Below are 22958 nucleotides of genomic sequence, written 5' to 3' on the forward strand. Positions count from 1 at the left end.
TCTGAACTTCCAGCATTCTGTTCTCTCAGGTCCAATTTCCTCATTAAACCTTCTGTCAAAAGTTGGCTTTGGCAAACTGACCTCTACATTGCAGAGGCTGGATGCCAACTGTTTGACACCTCCTAAATCCCTGGGACCCTGACCCCATTCTGGATGTCAAACTGTCATTTCCAAGACTTGCTGAGCTATTCTCCTCTGGGGACCTTCTCTCACATGACCCTCTCACATCCTGCATCCTCCCCCCCCCTTCTATCGCAGAATCAGCCTCAATCCTTTGTCCTCATTTTCCATTCCACCAGCCTTGACATTAGATCGCTAAATTTCCACCATTTCTAGTGTTATGCCACTACCAAATACATCTTCACTCCCCCCTTTCAGCATTCAGAAGGGACAGTTCCTTCCGAACACCCTGGTCTATTTCTCAATCACCCAAACGTTATGTCCCCTACCCATAGAAACTTCCTATACAAGCACAGTAGTTGTAGCACCTGTTTACCTTTCCACTGTCCAGGGTGCCAAACATCCTTTCCATGTGAAACCGCCATTCACTTAAACTGCTTTCAATTTAGTATACTCTAGTCACTGTTCATAATGCGGTCCTCTCTATGTTGGGACAACGAATGCGGTTAGGTGACTGCTTTTTGGAACACCTCTTCCAATTGGGCACTCTAGCCTTCTGGACTCGACATCAAGTTCAACAATTTAGGATTGTAATCTTTGCCAATTTTTTTCAATAGCAGCTGTTACTGATTATTCTACGATTTCCATTTGCACCTCCTCTAGAGCTGCCTTTTGTTTCTTTTCTTGTCCATTGTTACCACTTTATACCATGCTTCATCACTTTTGTCATTTAATGTCTTCTGCCTTCCACAGACCTTCCCATTTTTTTCTTGCCCACCCTCCAACATTCCCTTTTACTTAGTTAAAACATGTTACAACATCTCTACCTTTTTCCAGTTTTAATGAATAGCCATTGATCTGAAATGGTCTGAAGAAGAGTCACAGGGACTTGAAACATTTAATTCTGTTTTTCCATGCTGCCTGACCTGCTGAGTTTTTCCAGCATTTTTTGCTTTTATTTCAGATTTCCAGCATTTGCAGTATTTTGCTTTCACCAACCTGAAATGCTAACACTGTTTCTCTCTCCACAGATGCTTTCAGACTTGCTGAATAGTTACAGCATTTTCTGTTTTTATTTTGGGTTTCGAACGCCTGAGGGATTTTGGGGTTTTTTTGTGCTAATAAAGCCATCCTCTTTGGCGTAGTTCCAATTCTTCAGGTGAAAGGGTGCAGTGTTGCTGAAGTGTCTAAGCTGTTCCATTGTGCACAATGTACTTGGAGTTTTCTGCAATGACTGCTTTCCCTTCAGTGGCAGGTTACACCCCTTTCAGAGCTTCATACTCACTGGTTTTACATCCCTCCACGTAACCAACCAAATGAATTATAGGTGAGCTGTCTGGCAGAGATTTTATGGGGATAGACTGTGAGGAGTTTGCTGCAATGTACTGATAGCATTGGCTGCTGCACTGTACACTGTGGACATTATGGTATTTTGCAATTGGTTTTATAGTTAAGCAGATTATGCCACCTACAGGTTACCTTCATTGTTAAAAATTTTATTTGAAAAGTATGTGATATATTTGGAACATAAGACAAGTCATAGATGAAAAAAGGGCATTCAGCCCAACAAAGTTAATCTGTCTGATATGTTGATTCCCTTGAGGGCATCATGTGATTAGTGATTTTTACTTGTTTTAGAATTTGTATATTTTTCACATTGAATAAGTATCATAATGTTTTCAAAATTTAGTTTTTACAAATTTTCCATTTATCTTAATAAAAATAACTCATTTATGGTTTTACTATAAATATTAGTGGTGTATTTTATGTTCATGATTGCTTTGTAGGATTGTTTGGACATTGACATTTTCCCTTCCTGGTTGGTCACTAAGCCACTCTGCTAATTCAGTTCCAATTACTGCATGTTTTTGCACCACAATTTTCTTTTAACTTGATAGTATGTATTGATTTACAGTATTTCGATGGAGGAGGTGCACATTGCAATTACAGGGAAAGAAGTACATACTGTGCTAAAAAGACAGCATTTTTGCTGATTAGAAAAAATGGTTCTGGAGTTGCTACATGCAGTGAACTTTAATAACTAAATAATTTACTGACTGTAATTCACTTAGTGTATGATTTGGTGTTGGAAATCCATACTTAAATTTGCCTAGTTTTCAACTAGTTTTGTAAATAGTATAAATTAATCAGAATTTTCAACTTACTTTCATTTTGATTTCTTTCAGCATATATTTTAACAAGTCTCTCCAGTTTATCTCCAAAATTACAAAAATGTATTTCTACTTGGAGAAAGATACATCTGTGACATCATTTGGTTATCTCCACCTATCACTGGCCCACTATCCAGCTCTTGTCCCACCGCCCACACCACCACTCTCCTCCCCCCGCCCCCCCAACCCAACCAGCTTATATTTCTCCTTAGTTCTGTTGAAGGTTGTTCGGACTCGAACTGTGTTCCTCTCCGTAGATGCTGCCAGACCTGCTGAGTTTTTCCAGGTATTTTTGTTTTTGTTTTGGATTTCCAGCATCCACAGTTTTTTGCTTTTATATAAAGATACATTAGGTAACAGTCATGCACACCTTATTGGGGTATCAGTCAATCTTGGCTACAGTGCCTGGGATATTTGTAATAAGTAGAGTTGTATGCTGGCGTAGCGTGAGGATACATTGTCCTGCACTAATTGTGCTCACTAGCTCACAGCCCAAGCAAATATGGACTTAAGTAAGCAAGAATAGTGAGGTCTGAACTTAGTGTAAGATACTGCATGAGAAAAATCGTAAAACTAAATAAAAATCATCATTATATCAATGGGTGAGGGAGATGATGGTACGGTAAGGGTGGTGTGTATATGTGTTGAAATTGGATGGCTAAGCAGGAGTTGCAGCATGCCAAAAAACATCAGACAGCAAGAAAATGGATATATTTTCCACTCCTAATTATTTGCTTGTAATACAAATCTGACCACTGAACTTCAGAAAATCTTTCGCTGTTTATACCATTAGGAGCACAATCATGCTTCGCACTTCAGTGAAAAGCTGATGTCTCCAGTCATGAAACACCTGTGTTTGTGCATTGATCTGGATGTCATAATTTTATATTCTTCTGCATTTATTCAAGTTTTGCTACTGGAAAAGGATGTCTTGGAATTTGTCATCTTTGTTTCAAAGTATACAGTTTGCTTAAGATCAGAATGACAAATTGAAGTGAAGATCACACTGTGTGGATTTTAGGTTAGAGTTTCGATTGTATCTGGATCACTATTTTATCATGTTGTTAGTATGGTTCAGCCTGCTTTCTCACAATATGTTGAAATAATCAAATTTCTACTTCAAAAGAATTGCAGTATATTACATGCATATTATGACCCGATTGAAAGACCAGACCAGTCCATATAGATAGGAGCCTTAACCTGGGAAAACTGGCACCGAATACTTTTCTTTGAAGTTGAGGCAAAGTGCAGGAGTGGAGTGCGATCAATATAAAGTGATTGTGCTCTTCTCCAAACTACATGTTTTAAAACAAAATAACTAAAAATGTCATCCTTTTTAGAAGTTAATGTTATTAATGCTGTTTTCCAGCCTGTGGAGACCTGGCATTTCAGTGAGTTTTTCCAACTACGTGAAAAGCAGTGACATCTATGTAGGGAATACTAAAATTGGCATCTGACAAGGTCATAGGTACTTCCCATACACCACTGTCTGTGGAGAGGGATGGATTCAAACTGATGAGTCTCTATAGGACTGAGCCATAAATAAAAGTTATGCTTTGAAAAGGTTGCACATTTCCTACCTCAAATTGTGAGACTCTGTTACATTACAAGCCAATAAATCCTCATCCTTGCTTTTCTCTTCTCCTTATTAAGCCACAGAATATTTTAGCAGTCTTTCAGTGAATAATAATTTCCTTCATTCTTTAAACCCTAAAAAAAACACATGTAATATTTCCCTCCCTTTCTTCCTGGTGGTTTAATGGAAAATGGGCAATACCTAGCCATGATTAGAAAGCCATTGATTTAATTTCAGTTTGGGTGACATCAAACAGGTAATCATCAGCTAAACCCAGATTGGTCTTTCGTTCATACAGAATTTCTACCATAATTAACTTAGGATAGTTTATTCCCCTCTGTGTTTTTGTGTTGACAGTCTTTGGTCCCCCAACAAACATCAAGCCATTGTTTCCAGGACTGTCACTGACCTCATCACCTCTGGATCTTCCCTCCACAGCTTCCAACCTCATAGTCTCCCAACCTCAGACAGCCCGCTTCTACCTCCTCCCCAAAATCCACAAACTGGACTGTCCCGGTAGACCGATCGTGTCAGCCTGTTCCTGCTCCGAGGAACTAATTTCTTCCTATCTTCTCATCATTTTCTTTCCCTTTGTCCAGTCTCTTCCCACTTACATCCGCGATTTGTCTGATGCCCTACAACATATCAACAATTTCCAGTTCCCTGGCTATAATCGCCTCCTCTTCACCATGGACATCCAATCTCTCTACACTTCCATCCCCCACCAAGATGGTCTAAGGGCTCTCCACTTCTTCCTTGAACAGAGGCCCAAGCAATCCCCATCCACCACCACTCTCTGTCTGGCTGAATTTGTTCTCTCACTGAGCAATTTCTCCTTAAACTTGTCTCACTTCTTCCAAATAAAACATATGGCTATGGGTACTTGCATGGGCCCCAGTTATGCCTGTCTCTTTTATGGGCTATGTGGAACATTCCTTGTTCCAATCCTACTCAGACCCCCTCCCACAACTCTTTCTTTCAGTACATCAATGACTGTTTCGGGGCTGCTTCATGCTCTCATCTGGACCTGAAAAAATTTTATCAATTTTACTTCCAATTTCCACCCCTCTATCCCCTTGACATGATCCCACTCTGACACTTCCCTTCACTTCCTTGACCTCTCTGTCTCAATTCCTGGTGATAAGACTATCCACCAATATTCACTACAAGCCCACCAACTCCCACAGCTAACTCAACTACAGCTCCTCAAACCCTGCTTCCTGTAAGGACTCCATCCTGTTCTCTCAGTTCCTTTGCCTCCGTCGCATCTGTTCCGATAATGACACTTTCCAAAACGGAGCTTCTGACATGTCTGCCTTCTTCCTTAACCAAGGATCCCCACCCACAGTAGTTGACAGGGCTTTCAACCATGTCCAACCCATCTCCCGCACCTTTGCACTCACACCTCCTTTCCCTCCCAGAAACATGATAGGGCCCCCCTTGTCCTCACTTATTCAAAGGATCATCCTCTGCCATTTCTACCAACTCCAGCATGATGTCACCACCAAACACATCTTCCCTTCATCCCCCCCTGTCGGAATTCCATAGGGACCATTCCCTCTGGGAGATCCTGGTCCACTCCATCACCCCCAACACCTCATACCCCTCTCACGGCACCTTCCCATGCAATCTCAGAGGGTGCAATACCTGTCCCTTTACCTTCCCCCTCCTCACCGTCCATGGGCCCAAACACTCCTTTCAGATAAAGCAGCGCTTCACTTGCAGTTCCCTCAATTTAGTCTACTGCATTCACTGCTCCCAATGCGGTCTCCTCTACATTGGAGAGACCAAACGCAGACTGGGTGACTGTTTTGCGGAACACCTTCAGTCTGTCCGCAAGCATGACCCAGAACTTCCTGTCACTTGCCATTTCAGCACCCCATCCTGCTCTCATGCCCACATGTCCGTCCTTGGCCTGCTGCAATGTTCCAGTGAAGCCCAACGCAAACTGGAGGAACAGCACCTCATCTTCCGATTAGGCACTTTACAGCTTTCTGGACTTAACATTGAGTTCAACAACTTCAGACCATGAACTCTCTCCTCCATCCTCATCCCCCTTTTTCAATAATCATTTTAATATTTTTAATTTTTATTTTTTATCCACTTTATTTATTTTCATTTTATTCATTGTTTTATCCCATTTTCACTCTCTCTTCCCATTGCCATCCCCTCCCCCTACCCCATCCCAAGGGCCATCTGTCACTTGTTCATGTTGTTCTTTCCAGAGTGCTGCTTTCCCTTATCCTGCTATTCTCACATTCTGCTTTCTGACCTTAATGCCACCATTAGCACCCACTTTAGCCAGTATCACTATCATTAACACCCCTTTGTCCTTTTGTCCATGACATCTCTGCCAATCTCTCCTTTGCCTCCGCCTATCACAGGCCTGCTATCCAGCTTCACCTGTTCCCCCAGCCCCCTTAAACAGTATAAATTTCATCACATTTTTACTTCCCTTTTAGCTCTGAAGAAGAGTCATGCAGACTCGAAACTTTAACTCTTTTTTCTCTCCACAGATGCTGTTAGACCTGAATTTTTACAGCATTTCTTGTTTTTTGTTTGAGCCTTTTTCTCCTATTTCTAATGATTTTAAGACTTTATTGTACCATCAGCAAATTTAGCTACAGTACAAAGAAAAGTTGGAAATCCTGTTGTGAGGTGGATACAGAATCTGTAAAAGAATATAGATAGGCTAAGTGAGTTGGCAAAAATTTGACAGATGGAATATATGAAGAAAACGTGCAGTTGCCCACTTCAGCAGAAAGAATAGATAAGCAGAATATTATTTAAACGAGAGATGACAGAATGCTGTAGTAGAGCGGGAGGGTTGGGGGGTTTGGTTGGGGGGGGTGGGGGGGTGGTTGTCCTCTTAATTGAATCATAAAAAGTTAGCATCTGGGTGCAGTAAGTAATTAGGAAGGTAAATGGAATGTTAGCCTTTATTGCAAGGGGGATGGAGTATAAAAGTAGGGAAGTCTTTTTGCAAGTGTACAGTGCATTGGTGAGATCACACCTAGAGTATTATGTCTTATGGTGCGATATAATTGCACTGGAGGCAATTCAGAGAAGATTCACAACGTTCATTCCTGGGGTGAAGGGGGTTGACTTATGCGGAAAGGTTGGGCTTATACTCATAGGACAAACATATAATAATCTGAGGAGGCTTGACGGGGTAGATGCTGAAAGGATGCTCCCCCTCGTGGAGAATCTCAAACTAAGGGACACAGTTTCAGAATAAGGGTTCTCCATTTAAGCTGGAAATGAGGAGGAATTTCTTCTCATGAGAATTCTTTAGAATTCTCTTGCCCAGCAAGAAGTGGAAGCTGGTCATTGAATATATTCAAGGCTGAGTTAGACGGATTTTTGATTGACAAGGTAATCAAGGGTTATGGGGATGGTAGGCAGCCAAGTAGAGTAAAGGCCACTCTCAGCCATGATCTTATTGAATAGCAGAGTAGACTTGAGGGGTCAAATGACCTAGTCCTGCTCCTGTTTCTTCTTTCATTATTATTTAAGCGAGCAGCTGGTCTGCTATTTACTTTGTACCCTCGCTGAAGTTGAATTGGCCTCTCAAACTGACAACTGCATTCTGGTCCTTCAAGTCAGATTTTCGGTTTCTTATGAGGAATGAGTGCGAAGTGGAGTTGAGGCCAAAGATCATTTTATGATTGTATAAAATGACAGAGCAGACTCGGGGACTTGATGGTCTACTCTTCCTATTTCTTAAATGCTTAGGACTGAGCCTTCTGGCTATTGATGCAGATGAGGAGTCAAAGTTCCATAAGCAGATCATGATATTGGGTTTTCCTGTCTATGCAGCAAACATAGCCACAGGCAAATGAGGTAGTAGATTGAAATTGCCCTCTCTTGTCTCATTTTAAATACAGTGTTGGATTTCTGCCTACTATTAGTGCAGGACCAGTTGCATCCATTTGGAGAGCTCCAAGAAATCCCAGCAAGTTACATAGTGGAGGTGTAGTTCTGCTGTGGGTTGGTTTCTGCTCCTTTTCTCTCTATGCAGTAGCTGCAGAATATCAATTTCCCAGATACAGATCTGAGGAAAATAGATCCTGAGATCTCAACCACTGACTAGCGAGAGTCTAAGTACTGAAGTTCAAGAATCTGTGCATCTATCAGCAGTTGATGTTTAACCATAATTGGTGAATGCCTGGAAACAGATCTTCAATCTATCTCTTTGGTTAATGTAGGTGTGCTGTTTTGAGAGACATTTTAATATTTTTACAACTGTGGCTGTCTGATGAGGTTTTAAACTGCCATTTGTAGCTGTTGGCAAGAAGAAAGTGTAACTTGGTGATATAGAAGCTTCCAGGTTTGTTTTTTTGCACACAGTTGGCTAAATGATGTAAAGGTGTGCTGAAGGGGCAGTGGTGAGGTAGTAGTGGTGGCCTGAGGGAAAGGGAAAATTTACCAAGATCGTCTAGTGAGTCCTACAAATGTGGGACTATTGAGTGGGATCAGGAGATGCCTTCATGTTTGAATGGGCTAACAATGCCCAGTCTGGACTCATGTATGAAGATCAATAACTGGACAAGACTTATTGAACTACTTGCCAGCAGTGCTTTAAGAAAACAAGGGGCAGAAATTGGTAGGAGGAATATTTTTTCAAAAAAAGAACTTTCCATTCTCATTTGATTAAACAGTTTTCAATATTTATGTTTGCAGGTAATTTTTGAAGCAGATATATCCCGTGAGCAAACGGGATATATTGCCATTGATGACGTCCAAGTCCTGAGTTACCCATGTGGTAAGTGCTTATTTATTAAATTATGCTTCTGGTTCAAAGTACAGAAAAGTGTGAGGACTGAATTTTGATGGGAAGCCAGTTTTTTGCTAACCAGCAAAGAGTTAGTTTGGACATTTAAGAAGGCCATTTAAAAGTTAAATTTGTATTTTGTTGTCAAATAATCACTTTTAACCTTGCTATGAAATTGTCATTGCCTCTATTTGTATTCAACAATGACCAGCCTGTGCATCCATCAATGAATACCAACAGGCATCTAAGTAACTCTCCCCAAATTTGGTGACTGATTATATCTTGTTGATTCAAGAATAGGCATGCTATGAACCAACTCTAACTCTGCCAGCTTTTCCCTCTGCTCTTAAGATGAAGTACTCTTGGGAAAAACTTTTCTGGCAGTCCAGTCCAGTCAGGTTTTTGTCATTGAAGTACGGTCAGGCAGGCTTGTGCCTGTTTCGAATTTGGTTTCTTTTAAAAAGTGGACATTTTCCATTTTAAGCACTGTTGAGATTCATTTATGAATTATATTGATTATAAGTTGAAGTCAACAACATTTATAGCACAAAAGCATTAAGAAGCCTTCACAGGTTCTCCTTAAGGTACCTTGATTTATTTTAAGGGGGGAAAATGACGGAAAGGCATTCTCTATTCATATCTATATTTGTATTGATGGATGCCATATATGTGCATCAGTATGCCTGTGATTCCATATAGTAAAGTAATTTTAGTCAGCCCAGTTACTGATATAACAGCAACCATAACTTCACGGCCAGGAAACTCATATGGCAGCAATTAGGTTGAATGTCTTTGTTATGAAGCAGCAGCAAACACATCAGAAAATGCTTTTCATAATAGCAACATAACAGCTGATTAGTCTCTTCAAATATTATTGGCTAAGCAAAGATACTGAAACAATAAAAAAATTATGAAGAGTATCCCACAAACTGTGTTTTCCAATTTAGTATGGAATTCAATGCTATTGTTTGTGTGCACAGTTGGATACTGAGTAGCACTCAGATTTTATGCTAGGTAAGTGGAGCCATGAGTTGTATTAGTACATGTATTCATTGCTATATTAATTGCATGCTACAATCACTATGGCGCAAGATAAATGCCAGGGGTCAGATCAAAGTAATATGTAGTTTAGTTAGTCCTAGGGCCTCTCTACCCCTCTAAATCGAAAAGCACAGGTCAAAAGCAGTAGACTAAGAAAAGGAAGATTCACCCCCCTCCCCACCCCAACCCCATGATCCTTATAATCCTCTACACGATATGTAGAGCAGCAGAGTTTATTTTTCAACTGAAGTTCCCTTGCCTCCAACAGTAGGCCATTTGGAATCAGAAGTAGTACTGTAATGTGGCACACATTTAGTCTACCACTGGAGGACCTTTACATATTGGGACTACAGCGTTTTCTCAACATCAAGTGAGTTTTTAGTGTGGCTCAATCCAAAGTAATGTGGGTAGAATTATAATCACAATTAGTACATCAATATGATGAATGTACCTGGTGTTGATTTATTTGTCACTTTGGAAGATATTACAATTAAACAATTGTTTTCAAAAAAACGCATGGAAATCAAAGTATTTGTTATCGTGTTGTTTTCTCATCCGGATTTCTTTTAATACTAATTAAAAAACCTTCATTATATTTGAACCAAAAAGAAAAAACACTTTTAGTTAGTTGAAAATGAGTGTGCTGAGAGCTGTCTTGCATTCATTTTGTTTGCAGCACCAACTTGTCAAATTTCATAATAATTCAATAATCAGAGAAATTAATCCCTCTAGTTGTGTATATCAGGTCTGGGGAGAAAAGAAGAATGCAGAGGTTGTTTCTTTGTGAATATCCTTACAGTTTCTTCCTACCCCTCCCTTCTCTCCCCCTCATAGTGCCATCTCCCCGTGCCCCCCAACCCCAGAGTATTCTAGTGACTCAACTTAAATAATTTTAACACTTGAAATGCAAAGAAAAAACTTTCACCAAAGGTAAGAAAATACAAATAGTGATTTTCTTTGTAATGACAGTCATATGTTTGTATTTTCCATTCATGTATTGGGGCTGCTCTGTGCTTTACAAACTCCTCTACCTAACTCCAACTCTCTAGGGTTTTCTTTGTTTTGAACAGTGCAACATATATTTTTATTTTGTAGCTGCCTATCTATCATTTTAAGACAGTTCATTATTGTTCAATAATTTGAACTTTTTGGCTTCCAAGACCCTGCTCCCTTGTTATAAAAATTCTCCGTAATGTACAGTATTTTTTTCTGTATAAAAAATAGTTATACCATTGAGCACCTGTTTGTTTCGCTTAATATGAAGCTGGTGCTGAGCAACAATTCTGTCAAGGCGTGGAGGTATCTTTAACAAATGCATGCACAGGTCATCTCCAGTACAACTCCAGAGGTAAGGTGAGAATGACTGCCCTTGACATCAAGGTATCATTTGACCGAATGTGGCATCAAGGAGCCCTAGCAAAACTGGTGTCAATGGTAATTGGGGGTGGGGCAACTCTACACTAGTTGGAGTCATACCTAGCACAAAGGAAGATGGTTGTGGTTGTTGGAGGTCAATCATCTCAGCTTCAGGACATCACTGCAGGAGTTCCTCAGGATCCTAGGCAAATCAGCTCAAGCTGCTTCATCAATGACCTTCCTTTCATCATAAGGTCAGAAGTGGGAATGTTTGCTGATGATTGCACAATGTCCACAATTTGTGGTGACTCAGATACTGAAGCAGTCCATGTTCAAGTGCAGCAAGACCTGACAATATCCAGGCTTGGGCTGACAACTGGTAAATTACATTCATGCTGCACAAGTGCCAGGCATCTCCAACAAGAGAGAATCTAACCATCGCCCCTTGATTTTCAATGGTATTGCCATCAATGAATACCCCACTATCAACATCCTGGGGGTTACCAATGATCAGAAACTGAACTGGACTAGCTATATAAATACTGTGGCTACAAGAGCAGGTCAGCAGTGAGTAACTCACCTCCTGACTCCCCAAAGCCTGTCCACATCTAGAAGGCATAAGTCAGGAGTGTGATGAAATACTCTCCACTTGCCTGGATGAGTGCTGCTACCGTCTAGAAGGACAAGGGCAGCTGTCCTTCACTGTTGCTGGTTCAAAATCCTGGAACTCCCTCCCTAACAGCACTGTGGGTGCACCTGCACCACATGGGCTGCAGCCATTCAAGAAGGAAGCTCACCACCACCTTCTGAAGGGTTAGTTTGGGATGGGCAATAAATGCTGGACTAGTCACTGGTGCCCTCATCCCATGAATGAATATTTTAAAAAATCCATAGTTCCCACACTTAGTTCTTCAAAGTTGTTTTTTTTTTCTCTTTCAAATTGTGGCTTGCCAAATCTAACTGAGAAAATAAAGCTTGTCACGCTATAGTCCAGCGAAACCTACAGGCCAAAATCATGCTTTTCTAGAAAGCAGTGAATTGCCCCTGGTATGTTTCCAGCTACAAATTCCGAATGGCATTGATACAAACCTGTGAGTAGCTCCTCTCTCAGCTGGCTTGGCTGCAACTTTTTTGTGATTCTTTCATGGGATGTGGGCATCGTTGGCTTGGCCAGCATATATTGCCCATCCCTAATTGCCCTTGAGGTGATCTTGAGCTGCCTTCTAGAACCGCTGTACTCCATCTGATGGAGAGGCATCCACAGTTTTGTTAGGAGGGGCGTTCCAAGCTTTTTGACCGAGCATCGGTGAAAATCAGTGATATAATTTCAAGTCGGGATGGTGTGTGGCTTGGAGAGGAATTTGAAGGTGGTGGTGTTCCCATGCGTCTGCTGCCCTTGTCTTTCTAGGTGTTAGAGGTGCTGGTGATGGAAGGAGCTAATGGTTATGGTGTTGGTTGGGATGCCTATCAAATGGGCTGATTTGTCCTCGATGGTGTTGAGCTTCTTGAGTGTTGTTAGAACTGTTCTCATACAGGCAGGTGGAGAATATTCCATCACATTCTTGAGTTCAGCCTTGTAAAATGGTGGGCAGACTTTGGTGAGGCAAGAGGTGAGTTACTCAGCAACATTTTCAGCCTCTGACCTGTGTTTGTAACTACAGTATTTATGTGGCTAGTCCACTTAAATTTCTGGTCAATGGTAACCCCAAGGATGTTTGGGTGATTCAGCAATGATAAAGCCATTAAATGTTAATGGGGGATGGTTAGATTCTCTGTTGTTAGGGATGGTGTTACAAATACAAAGTTTATAAGGTTGTTTGAGACTGTCTCTTTAACTTAAGGTAAGATGGAGGAATGAAGGTAGAGTCATACAACATGGTGGAGGGTATCCTCAATGTGAAGGCAGGACTTTGTCTCCACAAGGACTGTGCTGGGGTCACTCCTACTGATACTGTCATGGGCAGATGCATCTGCAGCAGGCAAGTTGATGAGGATTAGGCCAAGTATGTTTTTCTCTCTTGTTGGTTCCCTCACCACCTGCTGCAGACCCAGTCCAGCAGTTATGCCCTTTAGGACTCCGCCAGCTCGATCAGTTGTGGTGCTACCGAGCCACTCTTCGTAATGGACATTGAAGTCCCCCACTGTGCTCTTGCCCCCCTCGGTGCTTCCTTCAAGTGCTATTCAACATGGAGGAGCACTGATTCATCAGCTGAGGGAGGGCGGTAAATGGTAATCAGCAGGAAGGTCCTTACCACGTTTGACCTGACACCATGAGACTTCATGGGGTCCAGAAACGATGTTCAGGACTCCCAGGGCAACTCCCTCCCGACTGTATACCGTTGTGCCACCACCTCTGCTGGGTCTGTCCTGCTGGTGAGATGGGACATACTCAGGGATGATTATGGCGGTGTCTGGGACATTATCCGTAAGATATGATTCCATGAGGATGACTATGTTGCTTGAATAGTCTGTGAGACAGTTCTCCCAATTTTGACATTAACCCCTAGAGGTTAGTAAAGAGCACTTTGCAGGATCGACAGGGCTGAGTTTGACGTTTGTCTGGTGTCTAGGCCGATGCCAGCTAGTCTGTCCGGTTTTGTTCATTTTCTTAGTTTTTGTAGTGGTTTGATACAACTGAGTGGTTTGCTAGGCCATTTCAGTGGGCATTTCAGAGTCAACCACTGAACACTGTGAACTCATCAGCGAACATCCTCACTTCTGATGTTATGATGGAGGGAAGGTCATTGAAGCAGCTGAAGATGTTTGGGCTTAGGACACTACCCTCAGGAACTCCAGCAAAGCTGTCCTGGGACTGAAATAATTGGTTTCAAACAGCCACAACCATCCTTTTTGCTCGATATCACTCTCCAACCAACTGAGAGTTTTAACATCTAACCCCCATAGACTTCAATTTTGCTAAGACTCTTTGACACCATACTCAGTCAAAAGTTGCCTTGATGTCAAGTGCAATCTCCCCAAACTTACCTCCTGAATTCAGCTGTTTTGTCCATGTTTGGACCAAGGCTGTAATGAAGTCAGGACCTGAGTGACCCTGGCAGAACTCAAACTGACCACTACTGAGTAGATTATTATTGGTGTGAGCGTTGTTTGATAGCACTGTCAATGACATCATCTTCATCACTTTGTTGATGATCAAGAGTAGACTGACAGCGCTGTAATCAGCCATATTGGATTTGTCCCTTTTTTTTGTGGACATCACATACCTGGGCAGTCTTCCAGGAAGATGACAGTGTTGTAGTACTGGAGCTATTAGGTGTAGGTCCAGCTAGTTCTGGAGCACAGGTCTTCAGAACTACTGCCAGCATCTTGTTAGGGCCCATAGCCTTTCCTGTACTCAGTGCAGTCTGCCATTTCTTGGTTTGATATGGAATGAATTGAATTGGCTGAAGACTGGCATCTGTGATGTTGGGGATCTTGGGAGGATGCCGAGATGGATCATCCACTTGTCACTTCTGGCTGAAGATAGTTGTGAATGCTTCAACCTTTTCTTTTGCACTGTATGCTGGGCCTTCCTCCATCCATCAAGGATGGGGGTATTTGTGGAGCCTCCTCCTGCTATTCACCACTGAATGTGCCAAAATTTTCTTCTGGGAAACCTGGGCAAAAAAGTAGAACAAGTTTATGAAATAAAAAATAATAATAGGAATTCAGTCATTTTGTTGATTAATACACTGTCAAAACCCAGCATTTAAAATCATTTGTTTCTGCTGGGGGCAGTGATGGTGTTGGCATTGGTGAAGACTTAAGTCACCATATAATTGGCTATATTCAAATTTGATGACAGCTGTACTCTGTGCCATTAGTGTATATGTTGTAAGATAGTGCTCTGTACTATGTTTAAATGAAACCAAAGCAGTGAGTGCAGTGTACTGCACACTTGGAACACACATCCAAATTGAAATGACCTTTGTCATGAACATGTCAAAATGTTAATATTTTACAGACAAATCTCCTCACTTCTTGCGACTCGGAGATGTGGAAGTAAATGCAGGGCAAAATGCTACATTTCAGTGCATTGCTACAGGCAGGGATACGGGGAATAACAAGCTGTGGCTTCAGGTGAGTAGTGATACGGTATTCTCATCTTTATTTTAATAACTCATACCGACAAAAACAGAGAAAGCTGGCATTAATTTCTGTATTAGGCTCACTTTCTCAATAAACTGTTAAGAATGAGTTAAGATTTTTTCCACTTCAAAATTTTATGTAGCTGAACTGTAGTTCAATTTATAGTTTTTGTTGTTATTTATATGCGAACACCAAAAGAATCTGCAATCTGGGGTGTAGTTTAGTAGAACACAGCATGTCACATTCAGAACATTACCCCAAAGCAACATTGTTTCAGGTTTTGTAATGAGACTCAAATGACTGTTGGCTTCAGAAATCTAGTGGGGGAATTGATCATTGCTTTGCAAATTACAGCTGGGGGTGTGGTCATTGTTAGAGTTATCCAAAAACTGATAAAAACAATGAAACACAATAGATGGGAACTTCTCATTGATGTGAAAGATGCACACAACTGATGCATGATTCAAGTTGACGGTTTACAACGTGGGGAGTAATTTTTGTTATATATTGTAGGGGGTTTGCTGTGATGCATGTATATATCGATCCTGATATTTGAGCATGTTTCGAAAACTCTGAAGTAAGACATTTGCATCCTGTCCAAGGATTGGCAGGAATTGAGGGGGAAGAGATCCCCCTTAATGTTTTTTTTCCAAATGGCACAGATTCGGTGTTGTACTTCATGATGGTATGTTACTGGTTTTAATTTGATTTCTGGAAGAACCACTACTCTTGTGGTAAATGGCATTGAATTTTTGAAGCACAGCTGGTATAACAATTTCTTAGATCACTGATGAAATAAAGGATGGAGTTCCGCATTAGGACATGTAGGGAAAATAGTTTCATTTCACTATAATGTCATGAAAAATAATGATCATATTGAGAAATTGAGCTGCCTAAGTTTTCATTCTTTTTAAACTTTAAAAATATGGAAAAAATTATTTGAGAATCTGAATTACAGAAATATGTTATGGTAAATAATTTATCTTGCCTTTGTTTGAAATCATGCTTACTCATCTGTAGATCATTTGGATTATTTTGCCTCCACTGTTTATTCCTCTAAAATAGCTATCTGACCACAAAGCCTGCCAAACTGCTTGGGTCACTTCCAGCTCAATATGTTATAAAATGGTGTCACAAACATTGCACAAGATAAAAATTGCAACAGGATCTTGAGAACGTTATCAAAAAATCATGCATGCTCTATTGCACATGGTTTCCAAAACCCATGCATGTTTGTTTATTAAAAATTAAATTTAAACTGTGAAAAAGAACAATTGTCTGACAATTATTAGATGTGCTATCTCTTCAACAAATAGATATCAATGGTTTTTGCAAGTTGACTAAATTTTCATATTGATTCAAACCCTGCTATTGTATCTTCATTGTGCTGATTATTTTCATCATCATTGGCATTTTGCAGCTTTTTCTTCCTTCTGTAGAAATTACACTAATTGTGAACAACAGTAAGATGAAGTAAATGTATGGCCTCAATGTACAATTTTTTGGTTTAAACAAAAATACATGATAAAAATTTTGATCTGATTTTTTTTTCATTGAGAAAGTATAATTTGCCCATGGAGTAAAAAATCAAGTGCTTGGGCACATAACATCCTGTATAGAAATGTTTAGAGGTGAAAGCTATGAAGGGTCTTGCATCTTAAAAGCTAGTTTATTTTTGTAATTTCAAGAAAAATATTTTCTTACTGGGAAAGGGTGGTTGCTCTAAATCTATGTATTCAGAGCACTGGATTCATGTACTTAAACCAAGGTTACTTGAGTATCTTTGAGGGTAACATTCAACTTTAACATATCAGAGGTCAAGAACATTTTGTGTTGTCACCTAGGCTAAGTCAGTAGGTACCTCAAGTAGCAAACTTGTGTTAACCCCAGATGGTTTCAGGCAGCCGTATTTGAGTTGCATGTTAACTTCCTAGACTACTGAAAAGACTGTATAGCTGGCTATATCATTAAAAATATGCCTTCTCTGATGTATTTGATGGAATGTTCTCTCAGACCACGCCATTGAGGGAATACATTAAGAAATGGTCTACGACAGGATGGACTGTCAAAAACTAAATTATAACTGGGAACTTAATGACTAACTTTAGGCAGTATTAAAAAAAATCTGTTCTCATTCTGCTTTCTAATATAAATGTCAATTCAGTAATTGAATTGCAACTTGTGTGTGGTTACAGCAGCCCAAGGGTGAAAAGATTTCTCTCTTGAACCAGCCTGGTAGGGTGTAAGTATTGCCAGGAGCTGTGTATTACTATAGGGACTAAGTGATCATGAACTCTCAGAGAGGGATCATATTAATTCATTGCTTTGTGGTTGAATTAGTGAGCAGTGTTTCAAATATATAATGTATTTGGGGGTTATTTTAAACTTTTAAGAGTAAATTCTAGCACAATAATCTCTGCAAATTGTATATTGATGGTGATGTTGCAAGAGAACCTTCTGGGGATTAGCTGTGACATATTCGTGATCAAATGGCTATCTGGCATTCACTGTTTGGAATCAAAAGTATTGAGGTACCAGAGGCTGCAACTGGCAAGGTTAGAGTTGCCCTAATATATTTGGATAAGGAATATTTGGATAATTTTAGACACTTGGGTAATTATCAGTGTCATAACTATATGGGAACATCTTGGCTATGCAAAGAGCTAGCTCTGCTGCATTGGTCTTCATTGATATAGCTGAGATGTTGTGAGGGCTATAACCTTTGCTATGTCCAGTAAGTAAGCCACATTGTGATTTCATTTGGAGTGAGCTAAATTGGCTGGACACTGACATGTATGATTATCAGAACATGCTTGACGAGGTTCTACTCAGCACTTCTAGCTAAAGTCACTTGAAAAAACCTTAGACTTTCCCCTTGTTCTTCTGACATTGAGGATGAGGTTGCTCATGGAGGCTTCCTATCCTGCTATTGCATAATTGTGCACACTGACATTCTCAACTACATATGATAAGTGGTGATCTTTCCTTGTATGAATTCAAGCCTGAAGTCATCAGATCTGGAGTCAATGTTGATGCCACTGTGCCTCCACTTCTGATGTGTTTATCTTGTTAATGGTTTAGGACATTCTCAGTGGTGGTGATGGATGACACTGTGCTGTTGGCTGATGTAAATGCTCAAAAATTGAATTACCAACTGGGTGACTTGTTAAACCAGGTTCAGAGGGTATAAAGAATTAATCATGTCTCAAAGCAATTTTAATTCTCACCTGCTTATAAGGAGTGACATCAAATCTAGCAGAGGCTACTTCACTGGTATAATCACTGCAGACTGCCTGAAGTGATAGGGATCTCCTGGCGAGCTTGGAAGGATGCAGTGGCATGAAAGCTTCATGCTGTGGTAATCTTTTCTGTGGAAAAACAGCAGCCATGTCAGACTTTTCAATGGAAGATGGCCGAGTGGAGGCAGAAGTGTGCCCCCATGAGGACTGTTGAATTACTTTATTTATAAATGATGCATTTTGTTACTCAAAGCTGCCCAATACAATAGCAAGTTAAGCTTTTGGGCGGTAAGGCAATTTTTTACTATCCCTCATCATGCTGCTCTGGCTGAAATCAGTGTTACTAAAAGCTAAAATAAATAGTGCAATTTTATAATTGCCCAATCAGTCAGTTGGTCTTGTTAACACAGGATTGGAATAAAATGTAATTTATGACCTGGACTCCGTTTTTAAATGGGATGTCAAATTTGCAGTGCGTTGATGCTATGGACCACATTGTGAGCAGGAGCCGAATGAAAAATAACCGGGCATTTTCTACTAAAAAAAAGAGTTGGCTTGTGTGTGAGAGAGAGAAATACAAGTTTCTACTTTGAGATTCTTAAATGTGACGCCTGTTAAATGTGCTCAATAAATTTAGTACTGTTCACATTTGTCAACTGTTAATCTCTAATTTAATTCCAGGAACTAACAAGAAATAGTAACACTTTCAATGTTTCTGTTCATCAGAGGCGAAATGGGGAAGACATACCAGTTGCTCAGACGAAGAATATAAATCACAGGCGGTTTGCAGCATCCTTCAAATTGAAAGAAGTGAAAAAGAATGATCAAGATTTGTACCGTTGTGTGACTCAGTCTGAAAGGGGCTCTGGTGTATCGAATTTTGCTGAGCTTATTGTTCGAGGTATTGTAAATTTAGCTTTTAAGTATATACCTGTGTCAAGCATCTTTGTTCCCTTAGTGAATTATTTTATTTTGAACAGTGTTCAAGGTTCCATGGGTTTTGTTTGTCAGATTCAGTAACTTATTAGCCATGAAATTAGCCATTTGAGCTTGGGCGACTGGTGAAACCCCAAGGCAAATAATGACGACCTGGTCTTGTTGGCTGCCCTCAGTTTTTTTTCAGATTCTGAATACCCTTGTATGTATTTGGGAGTTGGGGAGGGGGAGGTTTTACTGTTTACCATTTAAAAAAAAAATGACACAGCTGGCAATGAGTTGTGAATTGTCGGTTCTGGCCTTGGACAGGGATATGGCAGGTACGTTGAGTGAAATGAAGTGTACTGGCCTCTGAAAGGTGTATGAGGGCTCCATTGGCAGGGTCTGGACCTGGAAAGCAGTCTGGATCTCAAAGAGAAGTATTTTTGTCCCCAGAAAAATATGAACTCCTGTGTAATCGACAGGAGGTGAGACTGTGGACCTTCCTCCCCGACTGTAGTGGGTGGATGTCCCAAGGTGCATGGAGCATACTCCTGCATGGCCTGTTCAGATGAAATTTCCCTCCTATTGATCTTGCAGTCTTCAGTTTGGGCCATGCTGGAGGATTGTGTGTAATCTGAGCACAACCCGTAAAATTTTGGTTCCCTCCCACCCTGGTTCCCCCATCCCTGCCTCCAGATAAATTATTCCCAAATACGCTCCGCAAAAAAAAAATTTTCTTCTCTATTACATTGTATGGCAAAGGATGGCAAAAAATTAAGAACATATATGGAGCGCAAGAAGACCATGCAGCCTCTCGAGCCTGCTCCACCATTCAGTATGACCATAGCTGATCTTGGACTCCAACTCCACTTTCCCAGCCACTCCACATATCCCTTGACACTCTGAGATACCAAAACCTTTCAATCTTCAATGATTATTAGTTCAATTTTAAAGATTGTTAGAAATCTACAACAACAGCTTATATTTATATAGTGCCTTTAACTAGTCAAGATCCAATGTGAACTGGTTATCAAGCAATGGGCATCTAAGTTGATGGCTCAGGACATTATTAATTCCTGTAATTTGACAGTAAAAGTGTCTGGGTTATGGATCATCCCACCTATTTAATTGCTGCTGTTTCATATGTCTTAATCAAGTTACAAGTGTTGCTAATTATAAGGCTGTCATATTGACACATTTCCTAAACATTGGGCCAGATCTTCCAGTCAGTGGCAATGCTAGGGCAATCGTCGCTGGCTGTGAAGGTAATTATGGACCTACCTTTTTTTGCCCTCGCAGCTGGGTCTTCCTGTCTCAGCTGCAGCAGCAATGCCAAGCGGAGAGACCACGCCCCCCCCTTTTAAAACACAAGCTGTTGTGTTCAGGTAAGTTTTTAAAGGTCTCTGTTTTTAAAGGGCCAGGATTTAATGGGTGGGTGGGGAGGTGGGTCCTGAGTGGTTGGAAGAGACACTGGCCCTGCCCTGCTTCTTACATGAACGTTCACCAGACTCATGCCTGGGATGGCAGGGTTTTCAAATGAGGGGAGATTGGGCTGACTTGGTCTGTATTCACTGGAGTTTGGAAGAATGAGAGGGGATCTCATTATGAAATGTATGAAACTCTGATGGATGGACAACCTGGATGCAGGGATGATGATTCCCCTGGCTGGAGGGAGGGCCTCTAGAGCAAGGGGTCTCAGTCTCAGGATATGGGGTTAGCCATTGAGATGAGGAGAAACTTCTTCAATCAGGGTCGTGAACCTGTGGAATTCTGTACCACAGAAGGCTGTGGAGGCCAAGTCACTGAATATATTTAAGAAGGAAATAGATTTCTGGACTCTAAAGGCATCAAGGGGCATGGGGAGAGCACAGGAGTATGGCGTTGAGATAAACGATCAGCCATGATCACATTGAAGGGCAGAGCAGGCTCGAACGACCTACTCTTATTTTCTATGTTTCTATGTTCAATTAAGTTTTTAAAGATCTTGAGGGTTTTAGTGGGTTGGGTAATTGGGGTGAGAATTAGTGGGTGGGTGGGTGGGATTAGCGAGGGTTTGTGACTAAGTTAGTGAGTGGATGGGTGGGGAGTAGTCAGGTCACGGGGGACATTTGGGCCTGTGTGGAGGGGTTTGGGGTGGTGTGTGGGATAGGTTAAGGGGTGACCTATGCCAGTAATTAACAGTGGGATAATACTAGAGTAAGTATTGTAATCATTGTACAACAGGCCCAAGGCTCTGATACTGAGGCCAGTATTCTCAAAGGGGCCCAGACAGTGCAAATGTGCCCACCGGAAGTTTAAACTTCCCGGGCAATTACTGCTCATGTGCGGTCAGAATTTCTAAAGGGCCCTGATACTCAACAACAGCGAACTTCTCAACCTTTGTCATTGTTGGCATCAGAGGATATGGCCCATTGTTATTGAGTTGAATGATGGCCTGTGATACAGCCTTTATCGTACTGTTCCTGACACCAAATGTGGCTCTTCTGTAAGGTTCCAAGATGATGTAGGAATAGGATACGATGTGCAGAACTACTTATCTACAATAGCACAACACTTCTGTGTTGAGATGTACATGGTTTTCCAAGAAACAATTGAACTAGGCTTTATTCCAGCTGTTTGGAAGATGCAGAATATTCAGAACATAAAATCAACCCTACAAGATAGTTAGTTTATCTCTTTTGTTAGAAGAAATGCTAACAAAACTGAAGTCAAATTGTTTTGTAATGCTCACCAGAATGACACATTCACTTAAAACATAGCTTTGAGTAATCCAATATTGCATCCTAGACAATAAACAATCATCAAGGTTGCCCTTTAGGCAACTATAGCTGCAATTTATTTGCAGTGTTATTATGTCTGCTTCACTCCCTTGAATATTTCCCATGCCAGTAACATCTACCTTGGGGCAAAGGAAGGCAACTTGCTTCTTGTCTTGGGGAAATTGGTGAAATAGCACGGAGGGCTATCCAGATTATATGATGCAGTAAACTAATTAAATAACTTAGACATTAAATTGGAAATTCTGCAACAAATGTTGGAAACTGCTGCATAATCAAGATTTTTTATGTGTCTTGGTTGGTTTCCATTTGAACAGCTATATTAGTTCTCCTTGCTGATCTGAATAACTGTAAAATAAATCCTGTTAGTGTAGTAAAAAATAGCCTCAGGCTAAGAAACCCTGGTGTTGAGACTAAGTTGAAAATTAACTGCACTGACAGGTCCGATATCTCAATGGTGCTATAAAAGTGACATCCTGCTACACAGAGACAGAAGATGATAATTTTAAAAGAAATTTGGGTCCACTGATATGGATTATGTTTAATAAGAGGTGGCATAGCGTTACCCATTGTCAAAGATGACCAAAGGGCAGCACTTTATTAGTGACTTTTCCTCCTAACAGACAGTGACAGGATATGCTTAAAGCAGTTTTGCTTTTGTCTGTAACAAACAAAAAAATTTTTTGTAGTGACCTCTTGTGTTCAGGAGCATTGATCTTGCATGCTTGGTGCTGGAGGAAATAAAAACTAGATCAAGCACAGTATACTTAGCCATAAGTTTTGTATTGCAAACAGATGATATTGAGTTATGAAACCGTCTTGTGTTTGCTAAGTCTTGTTGGTATGAAAGTATCTTTCAGGGCACATAGCATTTTGAAAGTAATGTTAATGTTGTGT

The 22958-nt window shown here is 40.7% G+C and overlaps 1 protein-coding gene across 6 annotated transcripts in view; it reads left to right on the forward strand.

The window, feature by feature from the left end:
• ptprk (protein tyrosine phosphatase receptor type K) overlaps window positions 1-22958 on the forward strand; it is a 673497-nt gene that overhangs the window by 236644 nt on the left and 413895 nt on the right. For all 6 annotated transcript variants that reach the window (XM_041187665.1, XM_041187666.1, XM_041187669.1 and 3 more), the window contains exons 4-6: window positions 8551-8632; window positions 15003-15118; window positions 19093-19267. In XM_041187665.1, the coding sequence (XP_041043599.1) occupies window positions 8551-8632; window positions 15003-15118; window positions 19093-19267 (373 nt within the window). The remainder of the gene's footprint in view (window positions 1-8550; window positions 8633-15002; window positions 15119-19092; window positions 19268-22958) is intronic.

The sequence above is a fragment of the Carcharodon carcharias genome, chromosome 5 (assembly GCF_017639515.1).
Source record: "Carcharodon carcharias isolate sCarCar2 chromosome 5, sCarCar2.pri, whole genome shotgun sequence".
Classification (NCBI taxonomy): Eukaryota; Metazoa; Chordata; class Chondrichthyes; order Lamniformes; family Lamnidae; genus Carcharodon; species Carcharodon carcharias.